At 46.6% G+C, this 27,604-nt stretch overlaps 1 protein-coding gene across 1 annotated transcript in view; it reads right to left on the bottom strand.

Annotated features, from left to right (window-relative positions):
* NTNG2 (netrin G2) overlaps window positions 1-6,062 on the bottom strand; it is a gene marked incomplete at its 5' end in the record, with an annotated part of 40,403 nt that extends 34,341 nt beyond the window's left edge. The window contains one exon of the mRNA XM_082067700.1: window positions 5,850-6,062. Within this exon, the coding sequence (XP_081923826.1) occupies window positions 5,850-6,062 (213 nt within the window). The remainder of the gene's footprint in view (window positions 1-5,849) is intronic.
* Between the last annotated feature and the right edge of the window lie 21,542 nt (window positions 6,063-27,604).

Below are 27,604 nucleotides of genomic sequence, written 5' to 3'. Positions count from 1 at the left end.
GGGTACCCTTGCACCCACCTACCCACCTCTGCTCAGGGCTCCTGTGTCTGCTGCATCAAGCACTTTGCTTTTGCTGTTGCGTGCAATGTATCTGACTGCTTTAGGCTCTGTTTTAAGGGTAATGTTTCAGCAGGTGCCTGTTGGTGGCAGGAATGGTGCTGTGGTCAGCCCAGAATGTGTGGTGGCTGCTGTGGGGACTGTCCCCAAGGGCAGGACTGTGATCTGGTTTAGGGGTTCCCCAAAAAACCCCTCAAATGCAGCACATGGAGCTGAAGAAGCTGACTTGGCCAGGGACAGGGGCTCAAAAACCCTTCGGTCCCAAGGCTGACAGCATTCAAGAAGAGACTGGATAATGTCCTCAGACACACCGTGTGAGCTGTGGGGTGTCCCGTGCGGGGACAGGAGTTGGACTCGGTGATTCTGGTGGGTCCCTCTCAACTCAGGACATTCTATGAGTCACGGTACCGTGCTTGGAGCTGCTCTGGGGAGGGGACTGTGTTTGGGGTCTGAAACTGTAATCAGGCTCAACTAAGGTTAAAACTGGATTTTCACTTAGGGGAACCAGAGTGTGGTAGGAGAACACTCCTTCCCATTCAGGTGGTCTGGTCTGCAGGGAGAATTCCTTTTAAAGTTGAATGGGAGATCATATCTATGCTATAGAATATTATTTTAAAGGATAAAATAAATAGGAAGGCCTTCCCTGAATCCCTTCAGCTTCAACAGTTGCTTATGGAAAAGTCACACACAGAACTGGTGTATGAGTGAGTATTAATGCTGCTCTGAGAGCCGCTCTCCCAGCTCCGGCCACACTCCCCTTCAGTCTTCAGTCACTTCTCTCCAGCTTTTTCCATCTGGACGCTGTTCCCTTTGAACAGCAAAGCTTTTCTTAAAAGCAGCTTATTCTTCCCCATGTCTTTCAAGGTGTAGGGGTAAACTTTCTGCTCAGTGTACCAATTAAATCTACTTGACAGCTTGATTTTTATCGCTGTGTCTTTTCCATCAGCAAGTGGCAACGATCCTTGTTAGGGGAGCAGCATCCCACTTCACAACAAGCTGAATCCTGAACTGGGCATTTAAGGAAATTGCTACGGACTGTGAGATAAATCCCGTTTGCTCAGCACTCTCTAATTTAAAGCTGAATTGTATTCTTTCATTTTCTGTAAAGCCTCTGCTTTTATAACACCAAGATCCCACCGCACTGTGGAGTAGCCTGTGTGGTAGGAGAGGAGTAGTGTGTAATTTGCTGAGCAGCTAATAACATGCAATCCAAGGGTCTGGCCCCAAGGGCAAGGAGCTGCTGATCTTGACTTCAAATAGTGTTCTCTGCAGCAGCCCTGATGCTGAGAAGTGATTTAGGGTGGGAACAAAACCAAAAGGCTCCAGCCCTTTCTCCCATGCTCAAAAGCAATGCGGTGATGGGTTAGGAAACCTTCATCTGGATGGAAATGGCAGCAGTTGCCTTTTCCAGGCTCTCCTCAAAGGAAAGAGGAATGTTTTCCAGGTGTTAAATTAAGGTACTGGAGGGCTCAAGGGGAAAGGGGCTGTCAGCATGTTGCAGATGTGAAAAGAAAGATGCAGCTTTCCATCCCCACAACCCTGACCGGGATGTCAAGGGCAATTTGATGGTGGAGAGTGGACTTCTTGTGCTGCTGAATTTTGGCATAAAGGCAAAATAACTGTCCCCAACGCTGTACAGGTCCCATAAGGAAGGACAAAGGGGAGCTCTGTCTCCCAGCCCTCTGCTGAGGCTGAGGATGGGTTTGCAATTAACAGTGGATAGTGCCGAATTACTCAAGGAAAAGCGAGAACATATGGTTGGGTAGAGTTGTATGAGATGAGCTAATAATGGAGGGAAAAGGGTTTCTGTGCAAAAAAAGTTTGCTTTTTCCAATTTTAGCATCAAGTCCAATAAGAGAAATAGTTCTTTAGCACAAGCCTTATAACCACATGTCATTCAGAAAAGTTTAGCTAAGAATTAAACTAAACATCAAATTTGGCTGAATGTGTAATGAATAAATAAAGCCTTTTCCTTTCATGTACCCGTGCCAAAATCAACAGGCTCTATTAGCTGATGAAACAATGCTGACGCCAAATAAAAATACCCCTGACCCATCAATATGGGCTAAGAGCTCGGCCCTGCATCAAAGGGTGTTGTCTGAACAAGAAATACTGTCTTGACACCTCTGGGGGGGCGGAAAAGAGAATCGCTCCCATCCCAGGATGAGCTGGGCTCCCTGTGTCACTGGCTGGGTGTGGGGAGCTGTCACCGGGGTGTCACAGAGCCACAAAGCCTTTATGTGACAGCTGGTGGCTAACAGGCAGTCTGCTCCGGACATCTCTTATATCCCACCTTGCTTTTGCTAGGATGGCTCGGAAACCCCTTGAGCTGCAAATGTGTTCGGAGCAGGGACCATGGCTTTGGTGTTTGCTCGCTCCCTGCCCCGTCTGTAAATTGCCCGCAAAATGTACTGGTTTTTTAATCATGTGTGAAAAAATGCTGACGCTTGAAACTGAAATTCTCAAAGGTCCCTGCTCGGTATCAAAGACGTGCTTCAGCATCTCAGAGTATTTCGGTCCCTGGGATCACCCTGCCGGAGGTGCCGTCCTCCTGCTCCTCCCGGGGAGGGTGGGATGGGGAATAACATTGCACGTCCCCTCTGCAGCTCGGCCCTGCAAACCCTCATCATTTGACATCTACATTAGCTGCTCCGTGCCGTGCCCTGGATGTGATCTTTGAAGTCGCGCCCTTCCCTCGACATCCTTGGCTAAAAGATCTGTTCCCTATTAGCCTTCAGTCACGCTTTCAGATTCATTCAGGCTTTTATTTGCTTATCCATCTGTCTTCCTGCTCCCGCCACTCCCCCTGCCCTGCCAGAAGGGAAAGTACAATTCATTCTTCAGGTGACCCTGCCAGAAAGCCACTGACATGAATAGGAGAAGGTTCAGAAACTGTGGAAAAAGCAAAACCCCTGACTTCAATAAGCAGCAAAACGCTTCCCAATGAAAAGGGGGCAGCCAGATGTGACTAGAATTGCTGTAAAACAGAAAAGACAAGCCTCCAAATAATTCCTGCAATCCCCCAGACGCCTCCTTTGTGCAGAACTCTCCGTGAGCGCTGCTCGAAGTTGTTAGAGCTGCAGCAGCGATCCCACGGGCTGTGCAATTCCTCCCGGTACCGGTACAGCCCCATAGGAAACACTCGACATCTTACCAGGTCCTGACTTTGACCAGGACTCTCCTCCTCCCCCTGCCCACAGGGATGTCCCACGTGGGAACATTGTCCAGCTCTCTCATGTCTGGCTGCCTTAAGCACAGAGGGATGTTTGTGTGTCTTTAATTTTGATTTGAGTTGTCTGAGCAGCGCGGGTGTCCCGCCAGGCTGTGCTTAATTCTTAGTTTAACCGTGCAGACAGTACCTCGCTGATTTGAAAGATACCTAAGAAAGCAATGTAGTCAACGTGAGAACTTCCCAGCTGGAAAGCCATGCTCCTATGAGAACCCACCTGTTACACAAAAGTAATTAAAACCTGAAGGGAGAGGATAACAGGACACCAAAAGGCATCCGAGCAGCTGCGCAGGGTTTGCGTGGGCAGCAGGAACCAGGGCTCGGAGGTTGTAACGATCAGTGGGCAGCGCCATCGATTTTTGTCCAGCGCTTCCTTTGCGCAGGGCAGCAAAAACTCCGCTCGCATCCTCCGCGCATCAATAGGTGTCAAGTCACCCCCAGGACCGGCGATGGAAAGGCCACTTCTTGCTGATTCCGCTTTCTCCTGACCATAAGGGGATGCTCAGCAGTAAGTGGCCACGTGTCATTCTCTGTGACAGAGGCCGTGAAAATTTCCCTTGATGGCCTCTTGGCACACGCCGCTCAAGTCCTTAGGCTGGACTAGAGCCTGGGTTTATGCTGCAGCCACCTCCTGCCCTGTGCATTAAGTGCTGGGGGGCTCCTTGCTCACCTCAGCAGGGCTGCTCTTCATCTGCTTCCTTTCTAAAATCTTTTAATCCTTTGGAGATGACAGTGATGGTGTAAGATGGGGGAAAAGGGCCAGGAATACAGTGGGACTTCATAAACCCATCCCAAAAATCTAAAAAAACCCCAAACCCCTTGCAATATATAACTCCTTGGTTCCTCATCAGGGGATTTCTTGGGGACGTTGCTGTGAATGCCAGTTTCTGGTTTGGGAGATGAGAGCTGGGCCAGGCGTGTACCCCGGGGTGAGGCAGGGACAGGAAGGCAAATCCGTGTTTGGCATTTGTGTAACTCCCATTCACGGCTGTACACGGTGTTTGCAAGTGTTACAGCACATGGCAGGCGTACGCTACGAGGAAATACTGCTGGTGCCCAGAATAGAAAGACTTTTAGCTCAGTATTGACTGAATCAAGAGATGCAGAGAGCTGATTGCAGTTTGTGTCTTGTGCTTCTTTGGAGGTCAGTGGAGCTGAAGTCTGGAGCATCCTTAGCCAGAAAGTGTTTGCAAATAGCTGCAGTGAATGTAGCAGAAAGCAATCTGGTGGTGTTCACCTTTTAATCCGTCTGCAGCCAGGCAGATAAATGGAAATCCAGACTGACCCATCAATAGTTAACTGTTTTATTTGCAATCTTTGACTTAATCTTTCTTTTCAAATGATCTTTTAAGAGGAAAAGCTGCTATTTATCTGGAATTAGTGAAAATGTCTTCCCTGGTACTAATGAGACCCCCCAGACTGGAGGGAACCAGGTAAATACTGGCGGCATGTTCTGACAGTCACAGATGTTTGGCATCTCTCGGTATCAAAGCAGCGTTTTTCTCTTGGATTTTCAGGAGATGCCCTGAGCTGGTTGGGCTTAGTGTATTTTCTAGGTGGCAAACTGAGGCATGGGCTTTACCAGTTTGGGTAACGCTGGCACTAGAAAATAGGACTCCCTCCACTGATTTTGAGGGAGAACTCCCCTTCTCATTGTAGGTAACAGAAGAATAATATACCTTTTTAGAAGGCACTTTGTGCAGTGCTCACCCCAGTGCAAACCCTGTCAGGATGGGCTGGCTTGGTCCCTGTGCCTTGAATGTGCGCTTGGACCCCTCCTGGAGGACATTTGGGAGGAGAAGTTCCAGCCATGCTGTTCTGCTCTTTGCTTTGACTCCTGAACTCTTTTTAACAATGTAAAGCCTTGTGAATTATAAATCAAATGCTCCTGCTGAGCTTTGTGGTGCGCGGAATGAAATGCGATGATTAATATTTAAGAGAAAATAACTTAAAGATTTTAACTACAAGGGCAAGTGTCTGTCCACAGAGTCTCTCCATGTAGAGCCTAGCAGAGAGGGAGAACCGTGTTTTCAGGGGCTATGGTGAAATTTGTGGCTGTCAGACCAGCCACCGGTGTGCAGGGCCACACTGTCCCCACCACCCTGTCCCCTCGCTCTCACTCGTGCCAAAACAATGTGCCCACCTCTGATTAAACCCCAGTGCCTCCGCAGCCTTTTGGGATGGGATCAGCAAACAAACCCCACGTGCTGTAGCAAGCAGAGGGACACGCTCAGAGCAGCTCAGGTTGTGCGTTCGTTGGGGGCAGAGCTTTTCCAAAACCCAGACCAGGACTTGCTCAGCCCCCCCGGCTCGTCCTCATCCTCCCCCCAACATTCCAGCACCATCCCCGCTTTAGGGTTGACCTCTCGCCGGCACAGCACCGGGATGGGCAGGAAAACTTCTCCCCATTTTAAAGCCCAAGAGACTGAGAGCTCAAGGCAGCAGCCACCGTTGCCACCCTGAACTGAAATGTCCTTGTCATGGCATCTCAGCAAGACACTGTCTCTGGTCACCCACAAGTAGAGTCTGTTCTAACACATCAAACAAGGAGGGAAACACTTACATGGGTGCAGAACCTCTCCGGTGGGTCCCCACAAGTGATTCCTGCCGGATCCACCCGGACGGTCACATAATCCTTCATCCGCATGGCCTTGGGTTGACAGGCATAAAACTCCCAGGACGGGCCATCGTCCGTGGTCACCCAGGACTTGCAAATGTCATATTGTCCCATGGCCAAGGGGAGACAGTGCAAGAGGAGAGCGGCCAGGTGGAGCATGGCAGCTGCGGCCAAGCGCGGGGTCCCTGGGCGAGGGCAGAGCCGAGAGTCCCGAGGAAGGCAGCGACTGGGCTAGGGGTTGCTCTCGGGATCAGCATGGAAGCTCCTCATCTAAAAATGATCCAGTCAATAACAGGGATGATCCCGCTCTGCACGCAGTATTTGGATGTGGAAAGTTTCTCTCTGCACAGAAGCCAACTTTGCAAATCACTTGGTGTGGAAAGTTTTGGCCAGAGTTGCTTGATCAGTGGTCAAAAGTCTTCCTTAACCTCATTTTTCCCCTCCTTTTATTGTACAAAAGGGCTTCCAAATCAGCATGAAAATATCTAGAGGTGACTCCAGTCAATCAATAGAAAGATCAAGTTCTGAGTTGCTGATGAAATTTGATAGGAGTAAATTGGAGAGGCCGTGAGATGGTGCTGGATCAGGTTTTCCTCAACCTCCTTGTCTGCCGCAACTGCATCGCTGTGCAAAGTGCCTTGAACTGTGGTCTGCCTTAAATAATTATTGGGCTTTTGAGTGTTAATACATAAAATAAATACAGCATCTGCTCATCAGTACAACTGTGACAAGAGGGACTCTTTGGAGCTAGAATTCCTTTGTCCCAAGGGATGGTGGCGTCCACGTGAACGCGTTGGGTGGCAGCATCCGCAGCGGCCCCAGCGGGACGGGCAGCGGGGTGACAGGAGCGGCGCTGGCCTTGCTGCTTCTCCCTCTGCGTCTTGGCCAGGATTTCTGTCTGACTCTGCCTTTTGGCAACCGAGCATCAAATTCCCCAAGCTTTCAGCTGCAGACCACGCTGCTGCCTGAGGTCCCCTCTCTCTTTCATGGTCAGTTCATTAGCAGGCGGCACCTGCAACGAATTGAAAGACAAATTAGCTGGGAGCCAGGGTGGGAAATGGAGCAACAAGACTTGTAGAAACAGGGGTCCCCCAGGAGATGCAGCCCTCAGCTGGGCTTCCTGAGCCGTGAGCCAGGTTTTTGTAAAAGGGAGATATACAACTTTAATAAAAAGAAATCTATAGTAAGATGCTTACGGCTCTTCTGCTGTTTGGGAGATGGGAAGGAGCGCTGCCCCATTTAAAGTATCTGGTTTGTAACAGCAACTGGACAACAAGAACTCTAATGGGTCTTCAAATAATATCAAGAAGCAGCTATAGGTCATTAGAAGATGGAGAATATGCAGACACAGAGCAGGGAGAGACAGACAAATTGGGAGTCTTAAAAAGATAAGCAAATAAATAAGACAGCTGGGGAGACAGATACATTGTCCAGCATCCCCACATATGATTTATCTGAACAATAACATTTAATAAAAGACAATTTAAAGTCTTAATAACATTTAAGGTTCACCTAATACAAAGAGCAATGACCTTCCCAGTATTCATTTCAGGTTAGAGCAAAATTTCTGCAATTTTGTTGTCTTTCCAGTAGAGCTATAAAAATCTTAAGTAATTACAAAACAAAATGACAAAGAACTGAATAAAAAAAGTCAAACCCTCTCTCAGCATTAGACCCAGGAGGGAGATCTCATAAGAGGAGGTGGGAGGCATGTATCCAGAAGAGAAATTTAGCTCTGGATAATTCCCTTTCTATTTGATTCCTCAACTTTTCTTACAGAATTTAGGGCTGTCTGCTTCAACAGCATGTTCAGGATTTGCTCTCTCATAAGCTCAGTTACTAAAGCTCAGAAACTCCAGGTTAACAGATGCGTTGATCCATGTTCGGGGGCTTCACTCCGCTATGCTACCATCTCCCTTTCCCCCTTTTTGGTTGAAAGATTGCTGATGGAGATGAATGAGTTCAGCAAAGAGAAGCTACCTCTCATGCTTCATTGCCAACTCTCAAAGAAAAGCCTATTATAGCTGTGTTGGACCTGAATAAACTTCCCCAGAAAGAATAGACTGGCTGCTATTTTTACATTATGAGTAAATGTAGTAAAAATAATAAACCGGTGTGACACAGTGTTTATAAGTCCCGCTGACATCAGAGCTGTCTTTTCAGTTATAACAAGTCAGTTCCTAATTATCACATCAAGCTGGTCACAGCCAAGTGCCGAACAGCAGCGGAGAGCGTGAAGCTCCACTATTGTACAGAAAACAAGCGGCGTACTTTTAATGAGGACTCCAGTGCTGTTAAGTTTATGGATCTATTTTCATAGCCTTAACAATTGTATTTTGCACTTGAATGGCTGTCGGGGAAAAACCCAGGATGAAAGGATCTATAATATCTATTAGTTTCTTGTGATGCTGGCTTAAATATCATAGATTTCCAGGGAAATGAAAATTTGCTGGGAAAATGTATTTGTCAGTCAATCGGCCAGGCGTGCGGATTCCCTGCAAGTCTGCGATGCAACACTCAGCCCGTACAGCCCCTTGCAGAAATAGTTGCTCTGGAATAAGGCAGCATAGTGCAAATGGGAGAGAGGGACTCTCCGAATTACACATTTTGCCTGGTTTGATTTGGTTTGATCCTTAGAAAATACATCTTCACCTGATATTATTAAGGAACTGCAGTTCATGGGAACAAATAGAATCAATGCTCTTTGTTTTCTTTGAAGAGTACTCAGCAATCACTGGGGACTGATAGCCAGAGTATTAAAAAGACAAAATTAGATTGTATCTTGATTTAGCTGGCTCCATTTTTTATTATTATTGGATTAACACCCAATCGAAATCAAAGCGGCAACGCTGAGCAACAACTGAGCTGCTCTGGAATTAAGTACAGAAAGTAAACTCAATTGAAGGAGTTTCCAATTTTGTTTCAGAAGTGTCGCCACCAAAGTAAACCCCGACCGCTCTTCCCCCCCCACCGAGCAAACGGGAGGTTTTCCTCTTCTTTTCCACGCCGATCGTCCCTTTCCCTCCATCCTGAAAAGCAAAGTTGGGCAGCACCCGCCCTGCCTGCGATGTGCCAGGAGCCTGAACCCCCGAATAACGCTGCAAAGCTCAAAACTCCCAACAGAAAAACCTGTACATCGCACTCGCACCACCCGCTGTCCTCAGTGCGTTTGCGGTTCCAGGCAAACCGACGCCGATTCCCCCCCCCCGCCCTCGCCCCCGGTTTCTTTTACACTAAAGGACTTTTAGGGACTGCAAGGGCTGTGTTAAAAGTAGGCGAAGCGGGAGAGGAGCCGTTCCCGGAGCAAACTCCGAAGAGGAAAAATAAATCAACCCCTCCCGTGATGGGGGAGCCGGTGCTGCTCCGGGGCGGGGGGACAGCGGGAGGGACCCCGGGAGAGCCTCGGACCAACTTCGGGAGTGGGGGGAGGTCGCTGGTAATTGGGAGATGGGGACAGTTGCCTTGGGGAGAAGGGGACAGAGCAGTTTCGCCGGCACCGCGCGCCGCCCGTCGCTCCCCCCGCACCCCCCGCCCGGTGCTCGGCGCTGCGGGTCGGTCCTTACCGGGAGGGAGCTCTGCGGCGCGGGGCTCCCGGCGGAGCAGCGAACTTCGGGGCTGGGGGGAACCCCCCACACCCGCACCCCCACCACCCCCCCCAGCCCGGCGAGCGGCCGCTGCGCCGCCGGCCCCCAGGGGCAGATGGCCGGGGAAGCTTTGCGCAATCCCCGGCTCCCCTGGCAAGTTAATGCCGAGGCTGAAATCCCTTTTGCTCTCACTTTCAATCACAATCGGAGCTTTTATCTCCGTGCCTGATCCCGGCTGCGTAACTTCCTCTGTGCAGCTTTAGCACACACCATCCCACCGGCGAGCAATGTTCTTCTTAAAGGTGCAGGGAGGAAATGCGAGCGGGGAAGGGGGGGGAAAGGGAGGGGAGGGAGGAGAGGAGAGGGAAGAAAAGCACCCGGGGAAGAGGAGGCTGCGAGCCGGGAGCCTTCAGCCCCGCTGGCTCCGCGGGTCCCGCCGCTCCCGGTGCGGCGGCTGCAGCATCATCCGCTCCCGTCCCGCTGCCGCCGGTTAGATAACGGCAGGCCGGCTGTGCCACTCCTTGGTGGCTTTTTTCTTTCCTTTAAGAGCTTAAAAAAAAATAGAAAAATAAATCATGAGATCATGTTTGCTCGAAGAAAAAAAAAAAAGCTCTAGTCACGAGGGTTTCCCCGCACGTGTAAGTTCTCCGTGGTGTGCCCTGAATATTTTGGGGAGGCTTTTGCTGGAGAAGATGCTGTAAATGAGGCTGCGTGCGTGTGTGTTGGGGGAAGAGGGGGTGGTTGGAATTAATAGGATAAACAAAGCGGGAACTCGGAGATGGGGGAATCAGATGGCTGGGAAATGCGTTGGTAACGGTGGGAATGTGCTTTGGGATTTAACCAAATCAGGTTTTGCTTTGGTAAGGATTGACGTGCAGAGCTGTAAGGTGTGAGAACACCTGGCAAGGTGGGGATGCAGGAGCTATAGGTGCTGCTTCGGTCAGCTGTCCTGTGTCCACACTGAGGGGCAGAGCTGTTGCTGGGGTGGGTAAAACTCTGGCACACAGAAGTCCAGGTTTGCCCTGCACCAGTTAGATGCTGGAGACAGGATTGTTCCTAAGCAGTGACAGTTGTTTTTACATGCACATGGCTAAATGACAGTCCGTTCATGGGGAGGAAAACCAAAGAATCCTCACTGCCCCCTATGTACATGACCACCAAAAAATGATTGTTCTTCCTAACCAAGAATTGAACAATTTCTAAGCCAGAAAGTGCATTGTCCGGCTTGCATGCGGTTTGTCATCTCATTGACTCAGTATTTTGTTACATGACTTCCCTTGGCCCGCTGCTCTGAGGTCTCTATGTGGCTTCTCCCATCTCAGAGTCCCTGGAAAACACACGATCCATCCAGTGACCGGGTGATTTAGAGCTCTTCTGGGAAACGTTTCCCGTATACTGGAGCATAAGTGAGATTTATGAAATGCTGGCGTGTGTCTGACTCTTGCCCAGCCTAAACGCTACACTGAGGCACAGGGTGGTCTTTACCTGCAAGGCTGTCTGATCCTGGCTCAATCTCCACTGCTCTGGTCAGGGCACAGGCTGATACTTTCCATATGGTATTTTTTTCTGTAAACACCCATTTTATGGCAGCAGTATTACTTAAGTGAGAAGCACTGGCTGGGAATTCAGGGCTGGCTAATATTCCTGGATTTCACTTTGTGCCTTTAGGTCTTCTCTGTAGTAATGACTCCCCTGGAAATTCCCCGTGTCTCACTTATTACTCCTTTATTAGTTATTATGGTACAGTAACAGGATAAAAAGGAGTTGGTATTTCATTTTCATTCCCTCTAATAGCCACGGCAAAGACCAAGTGGTGTGCTGATTATTGACATCAGAGTTAAGTGATATGCACGCATCATTAGGTTTCAATTGGAAAGAATAACAGCACAGTATGAGTTGTCACACTTCTAAACTACGTGTCATTTAAAGAAAAAACAAAGTCGTTTTTCTCAGCCCTGCAAGCTCAAAAGATCAGAAGCTAGCAATAATGCTTGTATAGACACAGGTAAAAGGCGCTGGCTCCAGGCAAATCTCCAGAATTAACTAATCAGCCCAATACCCCGCAGAGGCTGGGAGCAGCTGTGGGGCTTGTCCAAGGTTACACAGGGATTCAGGAGATGCAGGAGCAGGCTCTGAGGATGGGAATCATGATGATGCCATTCCTGGGGTAAACAGACAGGTCTGGCTCCGAGGGTCCTTGTGTTGGGAAGGAGAGAGATGGTCCGTGGCACCCAGAGACATGGGAGCGCTAAGGAAGCGACGGCAACACAGCCGTCAGTGCCGCCGTCATGGCCAGGAAGGGATGGGGAAGAGTTGCAGCCAATGTTTAATTTTAAACCATTTGCATTCTTTTGCCCAAGCTCATTTTGCAAATATTTAATGCTCAATATCATTTCCTTCTGGGTGAAATTTCTGCAAGGAGCAAAATGGATGCGCTGTTCCCTGAGGGGACAGCTCTGCCCCCTCCCTCGCCCCAGCACCACCTTCTCGTGCAAGGAGAGCACGGTCGAAAATCAATGGGGCTGCACTGAGATTTAATTACTACGGCGTAGGCAGGGGTGGAGAATAAGGCCCTTAATATTTAATATAGCCTCTGCTCCCAAAGGGATCCCTGGGGCTCAAGGGCCAAATGTAAACCCATTATAAGCAGGTGTAATTCTATTGACATATGCGGGCTCGCACCTGTTTATACTATGGCTATATTTGGCTCCCTAAATCTAAATGGCAAACGGTGCTTTTGACATGCGTGGGAGAAGAGGGAAGTGTTTTCCCGACTTGGGATGATAGAGGATATACTGAAACAACAGAGGGTAAACGTGACACCTCGCTGTCCCTGTTCTCGGTGGCGATGTGCTCACTAACACTTGAGCTGAGCTGAGTCCATGGAGAGAGATCTGAGATTACTGCCAGAATAATAACCAGGCTTATAAAGGATCTTTCATTTGAGGATACATGTTGCTGTATCACCTATAATAGCAATACGTTCTTTTTATAGTCCTTATCTAGCAATGCGCGGCCAAGGATGTCAAAGTGCCTACTGCGAGTGAGTAAGCATTTTATTAGGTGGAAAAACAAGGCTCATAATTGTGCTGTGAGCCCAGGAGCAGGCGAGAGACCCCTTTGCAAGGAAAGGTCTCAGGTAATATTTGATGAGCACAGCTCAGCCTGACCCCTTGTTCCAGCAGTGGCTTCCTCCAGCCCGCCAGGACCTATGGGGGGAAGTTTGCAGAGAAAAGGGGAGGAAATTATGGTGTTTTAAGGATGGTGGAGGGGAAGGCTGCTTGGACCTTGTGTTTATCAGGGGAGATTTGTCTCATCTCACCACCCTTGTACTGTCCTTTTGTTCTTAGCAATCTGGATGTGAAGAAAACTTTTGGCTCGAGCAGAATGGGAAGGTTTGTGCTTCCCAGTTCCTCACGCATCGTGCAAAGACCAAAATCTCTGAGTTTTCAAAGGAAGGGAGACATAATATTTTCTAGTTAGCAAAAACGCTGGAAAACCCACACAAAGGCTGAGGAACTGAGCAACAGACAGCTTTGGTACACGCAGTCCAGGAGGGTGGGTGGGGGATATTTATTTTCTTGCCCTTCCCGCACGCTGTTCCTCGAGCCTTGGGGACGGACTAGCAGGTGCCACCGGTCCCCTGAGCACACGTTCCCCAGGGAGACGGAGAGGGCAGAGCCAAGTGCTTCAGTCCTTGGAGCACTCTCTGTATATATTTTTTCCCTGTGTGAAAGCCATTGGGGTGATGGCAGAGAGCATCTGCTCCGGGAGGGAAGGCTTCCCCCGGCTCCCTGCCTTGCACCCTCCCACATGAGACCTCGGATGCATTTTCTGCAGCTCAGATGGTTTTACAGGGCCCTGGGTGGATTTTGCCCTCCCTGATTAGATAACCAAAGGAGCAGTGACTGTACTCTCGAGAGAGAGGAGATGCTGTCTCTTCCCTGCCAGAAGGACAGCTGGAGGGAGGGTGGGATTTTCAGCATACGAGCACTTAGCCAGATCAAGGAAATGGGATGCAAAGCATTTTAGGCTAAGAAAGGTTGTTGTGCAAGGAAACATGAGGCTGCTGTTCTGTTAGGGAGATAACGCCTCTCAAAACGCTCCCGCATGCCAAACTGCAAACCTTAACTACGGCTGGTCATTGCCTCTTTAGGGAAAACAAGCATGACAAGTCAGAAAACGAATAACATCACAGTCTTTGCTGAAAAACTTTGATCATTTAAATATTATTGATGCACATCAACCCCAGCAGAGATGGGCTGGGTGATGGGAAGTACTTCACCTTGACACGGGGGAAAATATGTTGCTTTCTGTTGCCTTGTCTTTTGTTTCATATATCAAGCTAGAGCTTAGCCAAGTGAATCAGCTCAGGAAGCATTTAAGATTTATTTGATTTTGGAGAAGGTAGAGCTTTCCTTATCTCTACTAGCTGTGGGGGAGTAAGTATGGATAAAAACAGGAGGAGCGTTTAAAGGAGGGATCTATAATTAACAACCCCTCAGAAGGGGAACTTCGCTTTTAACTTACTATTAAAATGGAAGTGTTGGAGAGTATATGGTTTTGGCTCTGGGGATCTCCGTAGCCTTGACAGAGCTCTGCAAATTCCTCTAATCCCTGCCTTGGAGCGTGTCTGTGCTTTAAACCCAGCTCCTGGCACCCCACGGGGGTCTCACCGCAGCCCATGGACTGACTCCCATGGAAGCCCCAGGGTTGCCCCTCTGGCCTCGCTTGGGGCTGGTGGCGATGGGGAGAGGAGCCCCCGTCCCAGCACGGGGCTGAGTCCCGCTGGGGGGTCACACCTTCCACGAACGCTTTTTAACCTGAGGAAGGAACGTGTCACTTCTAATGGAGCTGACAGCAGCAGGGAGGGTTTTTAGGTTAGCGGTTGAAGAACACACTTGTAATGAGTGAAGTAATTGAATAAATGCTGACAATTTGATGCAGAAAATGCATAATCAGCTAGCTGTGGAAGGTTGACTTGTTCTTTTTTCTCTCTTTCCTTAGCACCGGGATAAACATGTTTATTCTCTTCCAAGCAGGTGATGTGTTCAGCAGCACAAAACCAGCAGACACATGCACATGTTTCCCTCCCAGGCACACATGTGCTGATTGCCAAATAATTGACCCAGTTATGCTAATATGCTATTTGCATCACTGGAACTTAATAAATACATATATAATCAATCTCAACACTTAACTTTTTCTTGAGTTATGTGCTGGTTGAATACTCACTTCAGCAGTTTCAGTGGCTGTAGCCGGATCCCAGGAGCAAGGGAGAAAGGTGACAGTCCCTTGGGCAGACACAAATGAGGCCACACCAAGTAGCACTAAGAGCTGATGGTGCAGGAATAACTGGCTTTTCAGATCTCAAACACAGCTCATACATCGCAGACAGTGGAGCTGACATTTTCCAGTGCAGTGACTTTCCTTACCCAACCATCATCTCAGCTTTATGCAGATGGAAACTCAGCGAGTTTCTTGTCATCAAGCCCCCAGTTTTGATCTGACAATGGGAACAGCATCATCTGTGTCATGTATGTTAGAAGCAATGAATAGAGAGCTGAGCTCACTGATCTATTTGCATATTGAAGATATGGAAAAAAACCCTCTCTTCTTGCTTACTCTCCTGCCTACTCAAATATCTGTGAAACAAGGAGGAGAATATGGACCCTCTTTGTACTTTAGCCCTGGTGCCCTTGGATAAAGGAGCAATTGCTCACTCCAGCCTTCTGGGATGAGTCTGAGACTCAGAACTAGCTATGGTGACACAAGTTCTGCATAGGACAAAAGGCAGTTGCTGGGTTAAGGATGCTCATCAAGATGGATACTTGAACTTTGTCATCAGGACACCTTCTCCACTCCACATCCGAATCAGCACTTCCATTTCTAGGGCACGGAGGTTTGACCTGCCAACTGTTAAATAAATTACAGCATACTCCCCCCAAACTATTAGCATGGAACAGCACATGTCCACGGGAGAGACAAGCTAAGGACACAGCAGGTCACGAGAGCAATGAGCCATGGGAGTTTTCCTTTTGGATAGAGCTAGAAGAATTGTTTATTACAGAAAAAGTGAAACAGCAGCACATAGCAGTTCATCCGTGCCCTGTGGAGGCAATGGGCTCTGACTCCATATTCAAGGCTGAGCTGCAGTTTGGGCTCGATTCTCTGTTCCACAGCTCTGGGTTGTCTTTTTGACTTGAACAGAGAGTTTTCTTCTAGGTTGTAGCTGTCTCAAGCAGCAGCAGCGAGATCCAGATCAGGCTTTAAGAGCTGGAATTTACATGCTGCTTCTTATGCTTCTGGTATTAATTTCATATGCGGTGGAAAAGTAATATCCTGTCTGTCACTAGAGAGGAAGAAACGTGCGTGCGTCTGTACGCACGGTCATTGCTAACTGTTGAGCTTCTTCACGCAAATTTCGTTTTCGTGAAAATTTCTAAATTAAAATGAAAATCGGCTGTAGAGCTGATGAATGTGAAATACCAATAAGGCGAAAGCATGAGATGTTTTCTCTTGTTTTCGTAACTCACGGTCTTTGTGTGTAAGAGTGTATTGCATGGCAACTGCATTCACACTTCTCTTTAATAAAAGATCCCAGCAGATGGACCCACTATTAACGTGTATCCCCCAGATTTGCATATTTCATATTCATGCCAAGATGGCACAAAGCACACATGGGAGGAACAGGCTGATATAAACACAATTGCACCAGATTAATGCAGTGATCAAAGGGTGTTGTCCTAGCATTGATGTTAGGAATCCAGTGTAATATTAGTTATTAATACTGTTAAACTCCTACTGGAGTCAAATTAGGGTCTTCCAAATACAGTCGGACAGGGCTCTTAGGTACTACAAGTTGATGAATATGTTATGAATTCCCAAGAGACAGGGCTAAGAAACAGCATTTGCATCTGAGCTGGGAGGAATCGGACGCTGGAAATGTGCAGACCTCAGGGTTTGGTCCAGCGTGCTGCATAATTAAGACTAAGCCAAGATCTGTGTCTGAGTTTCTCAGAATTCAAGTGCAATCACATCTACTCAGAAGACAAGCCTATCTGTAATATCTTATCAAATATTAGGCATTGCAAAATGGTATTCCAGAGCCCAAAATATATTTGATGCCATTGTTCTAGTCCATTAGTCGAATAGCGTGCAGCACATACTAATAGGACCAAACATTAGGAAATATTTATGAATGAGCATTGTTGTGACTGCAAAAATTAAACACAGCAGGTTTTAAATACAGAAGATCTTGAAAAGGAAAACTTTATTATCTCCTATATATCTGGTGCCAAATTCAGAGTGAATTTTAACTGAATCTTAGGTTGTCCGTGCTTGAGTAATTTACACCTTCTTCCAGCTCCCTTCAGCGTGTAAATTAGACCTCCTTCCACCTATATTGAACCTGACCCGAGGATACTAATGAAGTGATGTAGCACCAGATAATGCAGTTGTGGGAGGCAGGGGACTGTGTGCACACAACACGGTGGTGCCCGGGGTGCACAAAGCTCGAACCCATGTATGATATCCCTGTATTGGAAATAAAACCCTGTTTGCCCACTTGAGCACTAATGTAATGATGTTGCTGCTGCTTCTGTGCGCTGGGTGGAATCTGGACACAGCAAAGTCCTTCTTGGGTGCTGGGGGCTTTGTCCCTTGCTGCAGTGGGGGTGGAATTTTGCTCATTAGATTGGCATAAGGTATACATTAGTCCCACAAGCTGTGGCGTTGTCAAGAATAAATCATGTCAAACCAATCTAATTTTCCTGTGGCCGGGCAACAGGGCTCGGAGAGAAGCTGGAGATGGGGTACACCTGGGCTGTGGGAAGGCTTTGTTTCATACAGCATTCCCAGGAGCAAGATGGGGGAATATGGTCAAGGAGAAATGCTGTAAGGTCCCAAACCAGCAGGGAAAGCATACTGGAAAGCTATCGGCTGTTTGTTGTTGAAGGATGGCTTGAGTACGGCACTGCAGGGCTCTGGTATTACTCAATATTTTCATTAGTGACTTGGGTAATGGAATATGGAGTAGTCTTACTGCATCTGCTGACAATACCGAGCTGAGAGGGGCTGCAAGTGCTCTTAGAGAACAGGAGAAAGATTCAAAAACCTTAACAAACCGAAGAAATATGCTGGAAAGAATAGATTGATGTTTGAAAAGGACAAAAGCAAAGCAGAATGTACTGGAGCTATCAGAAAGTGTATCAGGAAGTGGCTGCGTAGGCAGCATTTCTAGAGGAAAGGGGTAATATTGTGGGCAACAAATGAACCCTGAGCCAGCTGTGGTGCCCAGGTGTGAGAACAGCAAAGCTGAGAACAGGGTATGTAAAGAGAGGGTGGTGTGGTACATTGCTCCCGTCCATACAGAGCACTGGGGAGGAGCAGTTTTGGTCATCAGCCTTCCAGATAAAGACAGAAAATTAAAAGAACAGTCAAAGTTCTAGAAAACAAACCTACTGAGAAGGAAAGAACCATGGTCGATTGCTTAAGGTTGGTGAAAATAGAGTAATAATCTCCCAATATGTAAAAGATGCTGCAAAAGTAATAAACCATTGCTCACCTCCACTGGGGTAGGACAGAAGCAGTGGGATTAAACTGCAGCAAATGAAATTTGGGTTAGACTTTGGGGAAAATGTTCCATCTATAAGAATAGCTGACACCACAACAGACCATCTGGGAAGCTCGTGGAATCTCCTTAAAACCCCCCAGGGATGAACAGGTTAGAGAAACTCCTGTCAGGACTGATTGAGGCAGCGCTGATCCTGCCCTGGGGGAGGGAGGTGGACTAGGTGACCGCTCAAGATCCCTTTTCCTCTTATTCTCTGTCGTTCTGTGTGTATTTTGCGTGGTGGTGATATTGTGAGAGCTTGATTCTGCATATTGAGCAAACATTTTACATTGAAATTGGGAAGTTTTGTTTATTTGTCAGTCTGTTGTTGTTGCAGTTTAAATCTTACTAATTTAAGTTGAATACTGAGCTATAAATTACAGTGATGGGTGTACGAGGAATATCTGAGGAGACAAATCCTGCAATCCATTAATCTATCTATCACATTGATTGGAGTGTTTTCTTTAGAATAGCATATTCCTATTTTAAAATGTGTTTCAACAGACTCTTTTAAAAACAACTTTGTTTTATTACAGTGCAGGAATTCTGCTCTTTGATAGGTGCACACAAGAAAAAAGGATGTTGGCAGATAGGAAAGGCATGGGATGAAACCTTGTGCTACCACAATAAAAGGAAACCATCAGGTTTTTAAAATGAAGACAGGCAGTGGTCTGGCTGCCAATTAATGAACACATTACTGTTAAGTGATAGCTTTAAAAACAAAGTTCCTGAGTTCTTATAATGGTTCTTGCTCCTCTTTCCTCTGGCAACAGATGCAGCAGCTCAGGACCTGGAGCTGAATAAGGATCCTGTACTGCAGCTGTAAGGGGGGGGAACTACAGCAGCACAATGTAATTCCACCAATTAATTTGTTCAGGACCCAGGGGTTAGCACTGATTTTGCACCAAGTACCAAGAGAGCTTTAATGACCACAAATAGCAAACACTTCAATTTTTACTCTGTCCCACTCGGAAGCCAAAACTGCCAGGTTTACAGTGCCCTCTAGTATCGTGCTGGAGCATTAGCTTCTATGTGCCACCTATGGAACTGCCACGTCGCAGAAACATCGCTCACTCCAGCAGATTTCTTTTGGTTTTGTACTTTTGCAGCATAACTGTTCCCGGTGTGAGCGGGAGCCCAGGCTGGCTGAGCTGGGCTCTGCTGCCAGCTCCCCTGACTTGCATCCTTATGCACCACTGTTTTAGGCGTGGATCAAAATGCGTGCTCTGCTTAGAGGGCTGCACTGACCAGGCTGCTTGGAAGGATGATGTCCAATAGTTTGTAAAAATTAATAATAACTTGCCTTAAAATGGTATTTTGCAGCTGTTGCTGCATAACCACTAACTAGCAGAGTGCACACTGGTGAAGGAGAGGGAAGGACAAAGGAGAAAAACCTGAGTCATACGAAACCCATTAGACATTATTACCCGGGACCACATCCTCGCCAGCTGAGGTCACTTAGCGCAAGGACTTCTCCGAGTTGTGACCTTCAGGATTTCTCAGTGGAGCAGATGCAGGAAAATTCCTCAGTGGAATAGGACATGACACCTGCTGTAAGAGTGGGGGCATATTTATAAAGCACCTCTAAAGATTTCCAGCTGCTGGAGTCGCCTTGGGCGGCTGCCTGAGACGGAGCCGACGTTGTGCAGCGTTAGCGCTGCTCTGAACGGCTCCGGCCCCACGGAGTCCTGGAGGCACAGGGAAATCTGATCTCCTGCTCTTGCCTCCAAACCAGAGCCGTGTGGCACCCGTCCTTTCCACAGGAGTTGGATTTATAGTGATTTGTAAGAAAGCTGCCCTGATTGTGGTTATTCTAAGAAACCTTGCCAGTTACTGGCAGGGAATTAGTTGGTTTAGACAATGCCCCTGCTACCCAGAGGTTTTTCTTATGGGGAGAACTACTTAACTAGTGAACTCTGGCAGGCACGATCAAGCTGTTGGTACATGGAAATTATTAAGTTGCAGTAACTAAGTAAATTTAGTAAACAATTTGGCTGCTGATAAGAAACTGTTATGGACAAAAACTGGCAGAAACTGGCTCTTCTAGTTCCCATCACAACTGGCACATGCACTTTCCTTTGAAATACGTAATCATAAGTTTCCTGTTAACTTAGGCATCTACTTCTAGTTCAGTTCCTGGGCTGTAGCTACTGAAGGCACATGAGCTTGATTCCGCAGCAGAGACCAAAATCCAGTTAATAGTAACTGTTGAAATTTTTTTTAGAAGATAAATGATTCTTCCTGCTTTTAAACCATGTGCGAGGGTATAACACAAATCAAAAATGAAAATATCATAAGGATTGGTAATCAGTGTGTCTAAAGGACAGGGAGAGGTCAGGAAAAGTGTTAGTAAAATAATAATACAAGTGGGAAGTGTAAAAGGTAAAGAGGATTCGTAAGATGAAACCATTGGTATTTATCTAAGGGCTGAATTGAGTCTTATTATTCTCAGTGACTTTCAGAAATTGGCCATTTGAGATAGTTTTCTCACTTTTGTGTTGTAGATCTGTCCCGCACATACAAATGTGTTTATTTTCCTAAGCGTCACTGCTGAACAGCAGGACAAAGGATGTCTGGGGACAACCCGTGTCCCAAACAAGCACCATCCCTTTGCACCCCCCCGCAAACTCATTGCGAACAATTTCTGAAGCACGGGATGGAAACTTTATTGTATCCAGCCAGATTCTTTTTCATCAAAACATTTTCCTGGCCTCTCATGCACTATGCATTCAATGTAGATGCTGAACTTTCATTATTGCCAATGCGATTTCCGCACATGGAGCCACAAGAGTTTGAAATAAGAGGTCTAGGAGCCTTTCTGCTTTAAATTCTGACTCCTGCAACTAGTGTGCTAGGAATGAAGAGCTATCTCATTGCATATGCAACATGTAAGCAGTTTGACAAGGATGTCTCTTTACAGCCTAAGTGTCAGTTCTGAATAGATGGATTGGGGGTCTTGAAAGACACGCTACACGTCTCTGCATCTTTGTTCGTAAAAACTTTAGTAAGTATCTTAAATTCCTTGCACAGCAACACAAGCCTCGGCTTCTCAAGGGCACTATACCTTTGATAATGAATATGTTTAAACAAAAGGGGGAGAAAAACCTTCGCTGAATATAATCGAATGCAGCTTTCTACTTTCATATTTCATGGGACATGAAGGTTCATCATTTATTGAAAATAAGGTGCAGACCATCAGTAACATCCTGTCTAGATTTCATTTTCAGAGTAAAACGCCTTTCCAGTAAAATTACAAGACACTGCTTCTCTCAGACAAAGCCTATGGGTTGAAGCTGTGTTGTGGCATTCTCTGCACTATTTTCTCCCCTTTGCTGTGCTCTCTGTTGCAGCTTGTTTTGCCAGCGGATAAACTTCTTTTTCGCAAATTCATTTTCTCCTTTATATTTAAAAATTATATACTCCACGTGGGCAAATTTCCATAAGCCTTCAGGACTTCAGATTTACTGTTATTCCTCACTGGCCAACAGACAAATTAATCTGATTGAAGCTCAACCCTCAAGAGAGACTTTTGAGGGAAGCAGAGTCCAATCAAGGAATACCTGGGGTCAGCTAACGAGTGAGCAGCCCCTCAGTTGTCTGCTCTGCCACTTCATGGGCTGAACCCATGTACATGAGCGACATCTCCAGCTGTCCCAGGACATCTCCATTGTGGCGGGAGGACCAAGGCGCAGAGCTCGTAGCCGACAGAACAGGCACCGTGTCGCTGAGCACATGGGAATGGGGCATCCGAATGTCAAAGCCCAGGCACAAACACCCAAGGAAAAGGGTTAAAAGTGACCCCTGAGCCCCATGCCCTGTCAACCAGCTGACCCACACAATGCTGAGGATTGGGGACTGCGAATGAGCCGTAGAAATGGCAAACAGTGTCTTCTAGCACCAGAAAAATGAAGAAAACTACGGTCTGTTTCTGAGGCAGTTCTCTCACCTGCAGTACTTTGACATCCAAGCTGAATTGTGCAATGGATGCATTCCCCGAGGATGGGGATGAGAGCATCGAATCAATGGGCTGCACCCGCATCACCTTGCAGTGTGATATTTGCAGCTCTCACAAACTAACAGGGCTGCCGGGTCAGTGCTCGAGGACAGATCTCAATGGAAACCTTCTGTGCTGCAAAGCGTTGTTTGGGTGGCTCAGAAGCTCTGTTTCCTTAGAATCGATATTGGATTAATGCAGCGGTATTAGATTGGAGGCAGCACGCTCTGGGAGATGCTGGCTGTAAGATGAGATATGGAACTGAAGGGTGCTTGTGATACCTACTTGTAATATTTTAACAATTCAGCAACAACTTTGTAAGGCAGGTTATTAGCCGGACTGAGTGAAGCAGTTCTAGCCAGAGTAACTGAATTCTCTCACTATGAACCTTGCCCCTGCATTTTTATTTCTGTATAATATCCCTGACTTGAGTTCTGGCGTGGTGTTGCTATGCATTATTAAACTACCACTATTTTCCACTCCAGAAATGGCTGCATTTAGATTTAGGTGAACTTTTGGTAGAGAGGTTAATCTGCAAAAATGCTAAACAAGTGCAAACTATTAATTGCTACTTTTGTATTTTTAAGCTGAGAACCCACAGCTGCAGGGATAAAGCTGGTGCATTGGCTCACTAAGTCACTCAATACTCATACTCTCCCCTTGGAAGAGCAATTTGCTCTCTCTCTTTTCTACTTTTCTTTTCCCCTCTCCCTGCTGCCCCCACCCCTTCACTGCCCCCCCTCAAAAAAGCAATGACCATATTATTTATCCTTTTTCTCATTGTAAGTGGTCTCCTAAACACTGAAAGATGGCTTGGGGGTTTGTTCAGCAGATTAGCATATTTTCTCAGAGCTGGTGTGCAACTGTACTCATATTTATGAATCCATACAAAGAACCCTGAAGAGTAATATATAACTTGATGATGCAACAAGCCCGGAGACAAAAAAAATAGCCCATTAAGAGGACAAAGCTAATCAATACTAATAGCAAAGAGTAAGATTTTAAAAGCCTCAATGAAGTCAGGCACAATCTTATCAGTCAGGCAATGAAAAATGAAGAGTGCCTGGGGGGCAAGGCAGAGAGAGAGGAGGGAGACCCTTTTTTGGGAGATACTGGGATGGGTTAGTTCTGTGTTCCCAGCATGTCCTGGCTGCAGCTGGGTGAGGTGGGAGGAACAGCAGCACTCGGAGGGATAACATGCTGACGGCACATGGGAGAGATCCCTGTGGCCTCCTTAGTTCCTCCTGCCTCTCCTTTTCCTGAGCTCTTCCAGGTGCAGCCGGGACCTGAGCAGCAGGATCGCAGACCCTGTGTTGGTGCGTCTGCTCAGCCTTCCTCTCCTCTTCCCACATCTGCTCGCTTTTCAAGACAGGAGGCATTGTGGTTTCACTCCCTACCTGGCAATGAGTAATTCACCCAGGAAACTGGCAGACTGAATTGCTTCCTTCTCATCGCTCATCTCCACAAGGTCAGTTTTGGATTCGGTATTTCCCGGTCATGGAATAGAGAGTTCAAATGGTCTTCTGTAATTTTGACTCTACGGCTTCCTCACAAGGGGAGGAGGAAAGGCGGGCGCTGAGCTCTTCTCTTTAGTCACCAAGGACAGAACCCAAGGGAGCGGCAGGAACATGTGCCAGGGGAGGGTCAGTGGGACATGAGGAAAAGGTTCTTCACCCAGAGGGTGCTGGACACTGAACAGGCTCCCCAGGGAGGTGTCACAGCCCCAAGACTGACAGTGCTCAAGAAGAGAATGGACAACGTCCTCAGACACATGATGTGACCTGTGGGGTTCCTTCCAACTCAGGACATTCTATGATTCCATGACTATTTTTTTGTTTTGGCTTCCAAAATTCTTTGACAACTTCCCTAGCCCCTTTCTTGCTCTAGATGAGGCTCTTTGGCACATTGCCTGTACAAGTTCCTTTTCGTGTCATTGAAAGTTCATCTGGTCTTCCTGAAACACAAATACCTTCACCATAGCCATGCCAATCCTCCGCTCCCACCTGCCGCAGTGCCCCGTCCGCCCTGCACTCCCAGCCCTGTCCTCACCTCCAGTTTCTCCCTCCAGAGGAGATGGTGCAAGAAAGTTCTTTACTCGCAGAGATAATCTCTGAGGACTTGAGCATCTTTTTGTGCTATGTTCGTGTGGTGCACAGCAGAGCAGAGCCCAGGAGTAAAGGTGTAAGCACTGGAGAATTTAGCGTTAACAAGTCAAAATGCCAACAAAACCTTCCCACCTTGTGCATCAGCACTGGTGCCTGGCTGTGAGCTGCTGGTGAAGAAAAGGAAGGTTGCTCGGCTGCTGTAGTTCTGCCAGTCCTTGGCCTCTCTGCTGAAACTGCTACACACGCAGAAAATCACTTCAGCTCAGACTAAGGGAAGCAGGAGTGCTATGGAGGTGCACTGAGATCGTTACGGTGGTTAACATTCAGTAGGCGTATCGCTAAAAAGATGATGCATGCTAAGAAAAAACAAACCAAAACAAGCAACAAAACCCAATACTGCATATAGGTCTTTCTGTTGGAGGTACTAACAGTGACAATGCTCTTTGTGCAACAGGCAACTCGTATCCGTTAAGACGGGAACGGCTGCTCTGCCACATCTCGCTGCGGTCACCGTGGAGCAGCTGTGAATCAGTCCTGAGTAACACAGGCCATAGGTAAGCCCAGGAATTAGAGATTAAATGCCTTTTGCTGCTTTTCTGGTCCTCTAAAGACGACCCCTCTACTTTGGCATAAAACAGTCTGGTCAAACTGACATCGTGGCTTCGGTCAGGGGTCCAAAATAAATAGTGCTAAACAGTACCCAAGCCAGCATGCACACATAGAGATACATATTTTGCAAGAACTCTCATCTAATTAATTAAAAAAAAAATCAGAACTCAAGGAACTCTTTGAAAAGGCCCTCAACTGGAGATAAAAGCTGTCTGTTATCATAAATGCAACGTAGCTGTAAAAGGAATTTTCAATGTATATAGAGACTCTGTAGTCCAAAATGCATTATCAGGCAGAAAAACCAAATCTCTGTAAAGGGCCACCTCTTGCTATAATGCAGGTCTTTTCTATAATAGAGTCAGCTCTGATATAGGACTATTGCTGCACTGCAAGCTGTAATAAATACTAATGTGTCAAGCTGTTTGCCACCTCTGTTCCAGGATAGAGGCAACAGCCTGACAGGGATGAGTCGCAGCCCTGCCAGGGAGCCAGTGCATTCCCAGGGCTTTGGGCATGGAATTTTTCTCTTTGCAGTTATTGCACCCTGCATTTCTTTAAGGAATCACCAACCCCCGCTTTGACTCGATAAGAAAGGCAGGAGATCTGCCTGTGCGTGGGGATACGCCTTGGGGAGCGATATTTGCACTTCATCCTGTGTTCATTGGAAATCTGCCTTGGGGCCAGTTCCGCGTTTTGTAACGCAGCCCCCCAAGGTCATTCCCTACCGACCAACAAATCCTGTGTTAAAAGTCTAATATATACCACCTTGCAAACAGATGCTGATATTTATAGCGCATTCGTTTCTCATAGTGCAATTCCTCTATGCAAAAACCTAAATGTGTATATAGTTGTGTCTGTGCATATATCTTGTAAACGAGCCCTTTCATTTTCTTGCCTGCATCATGTCACTGTATTAAGTATCTTACCTAAGCACGTGTCTATGAGTAGTATTACTAGACCAAACATTGGAATGTATACTTGTCTGTAGGCATAATATTATTCTAAACATAGGATAAAATGTAAATAAATATTGTACTAAATATTTATGTTTACTATCCTTTGCAACAATAGTTTATAAAATATTTACTAGCCTACTTACCTGTGCTCTTGTGGGCATAGCTGCATAACTACTTGTGCTACAGAGTGTTTTTGTGGTTGATTAAAATGCATTTGTATGTATTTCTGCAGCGTTTGGTGGGCCTTGTTAAACAGCCACTTACAGCAGCAAGCAGAGAATGCTACTCCTTTTAAAAAAATGAAGCTTGTCATTACAGATTCTGCAACATCCCTTATACGAAGCTCTTATTAGCATCACGCTAGGTACCAGCGGAGCAGCAGGTTATTTTTAAAGCATTGGGATGCCACGCACGGTGTTACTCTGCAAAAAAAATATGAAAGGAAAAGCAGCCTCCACTTGTAATGAGCCCCGATGATTAGTTTCAGCTCTCAACATGTTGCTGGAAGATAACTATATTTTCCTTTTACAGAAATATGTGTTTCTGTCCAGAAATAATCCTGTTAGGTTAGGAGATGGGAGAGAATTGGAAGAGTTATCCCAGTGTTTTCTTCAGCAGAAAATGGGATGCATTGAGAATGGGATGATGATCCTGCTCTCCCATACCAAGAAGAGGAAAGGAGATTATATCCTTCATTGCAGGAGGAATCGGGCAGTATTTAGTGTTTATTCCACCCTTGTTAAACTCACTGCTCTACAAGCAAACACTGTTCCTACTGCTCACTCAATAGATGTTCCAGCAGAAGCAATTTGCCTGCAATTAGTCAGCAACGAAACTCAGTTCTCGGGCAATCTTGGTGGCAGTAATCGCGGTTCCTGCTCCCCCTGTTCTCTCTCTAAGCAAAGTTTCCTATTCTGATGCCTTTGCCAACAGAGATGACCAGCCCTACTTTTTGAAAAGTCAGCATAAAAGGCACCCAACAGAAACGACTGCGTTTGTTCAAATTTAATGGAAAAAGGTGCCTAAAAACCTTGCTCATGAAGCTCACGGCCAGCCAGGCTACGCGCAGAAATACAACAGAATAAGGAAGAAACACAAGTCACTGCTTTTTATGGTAGATTCTAAGCAAATAACCTTAAAGGCAATAGGTCGATATGGTTGCAGTTTCATGAATTTCAAAGGAATTAACTTTTCTGGGTTAAATTATAGCCTGATGGGATGTTTTTAGGCTGGAGAAGATCTGGCTGACCACTCTATAACCACGTAGTACCAGCCAGTGGGGCTGAGGGCCGTGAACTTGGTAAGGAAAAAGAGACTGCAATGAACATGCAAAAATAAACCGGGCCTCGAAAGAAAGCCATTAAGTGCTTTTTCATCCTAACTAAGTTCATTGTGAAAGGTGGTTGGGAAAAGGGGTAATATGAGACTTTCTTATTGAAAAAAATATTGATTGTTAGGAATCAATAGCATTAAAAAGCTGTGTCTTAAGCACCAGGCTTTGAAGGACTCCACAAGCTGTTCCGTTCCCTGTTTGTTCTCCTGCCAGAACTTTGATACCTTCAGCCTGCAAACCAGCAAATGCAGTGATTTGATGGTAGCCAATATATATTAAAAAAATTAAGGTGTCAAGCATGAATTTTATTACATCTGCAATCAGATGTACTTCCTTCAGCCATCTCATTTGCAATTAAGTCCAGCTGTTCTCAGTAGGAAGGACTCTTCCAAGGAAATTGCTGTAAAATTTAATGGGAGGTTTTTCCTTGGTACTTTGTTGTAAATATTGTTTTCCTAATAGGTTTGTAAAGGGCTTGACTTTCTTACTAAATGGGCAAGAGAAGA

This window comes from Streptopelia decaocto, assembly GCF_964273445.1.
Source record: "Streptopelia decaocto genome assembly, chromosome: 17".
NCBI lineage: Eukaryota > Metazoa > Chordata > Aves > Columbiformes > Columbidae > Streptopelia > Streptopelia decaocto.
The sequence above is the reverse complement of the archived record's forward strand: the minus strand, read 5'-3'. Positions and strand labels throughout refer to the sequence as shown.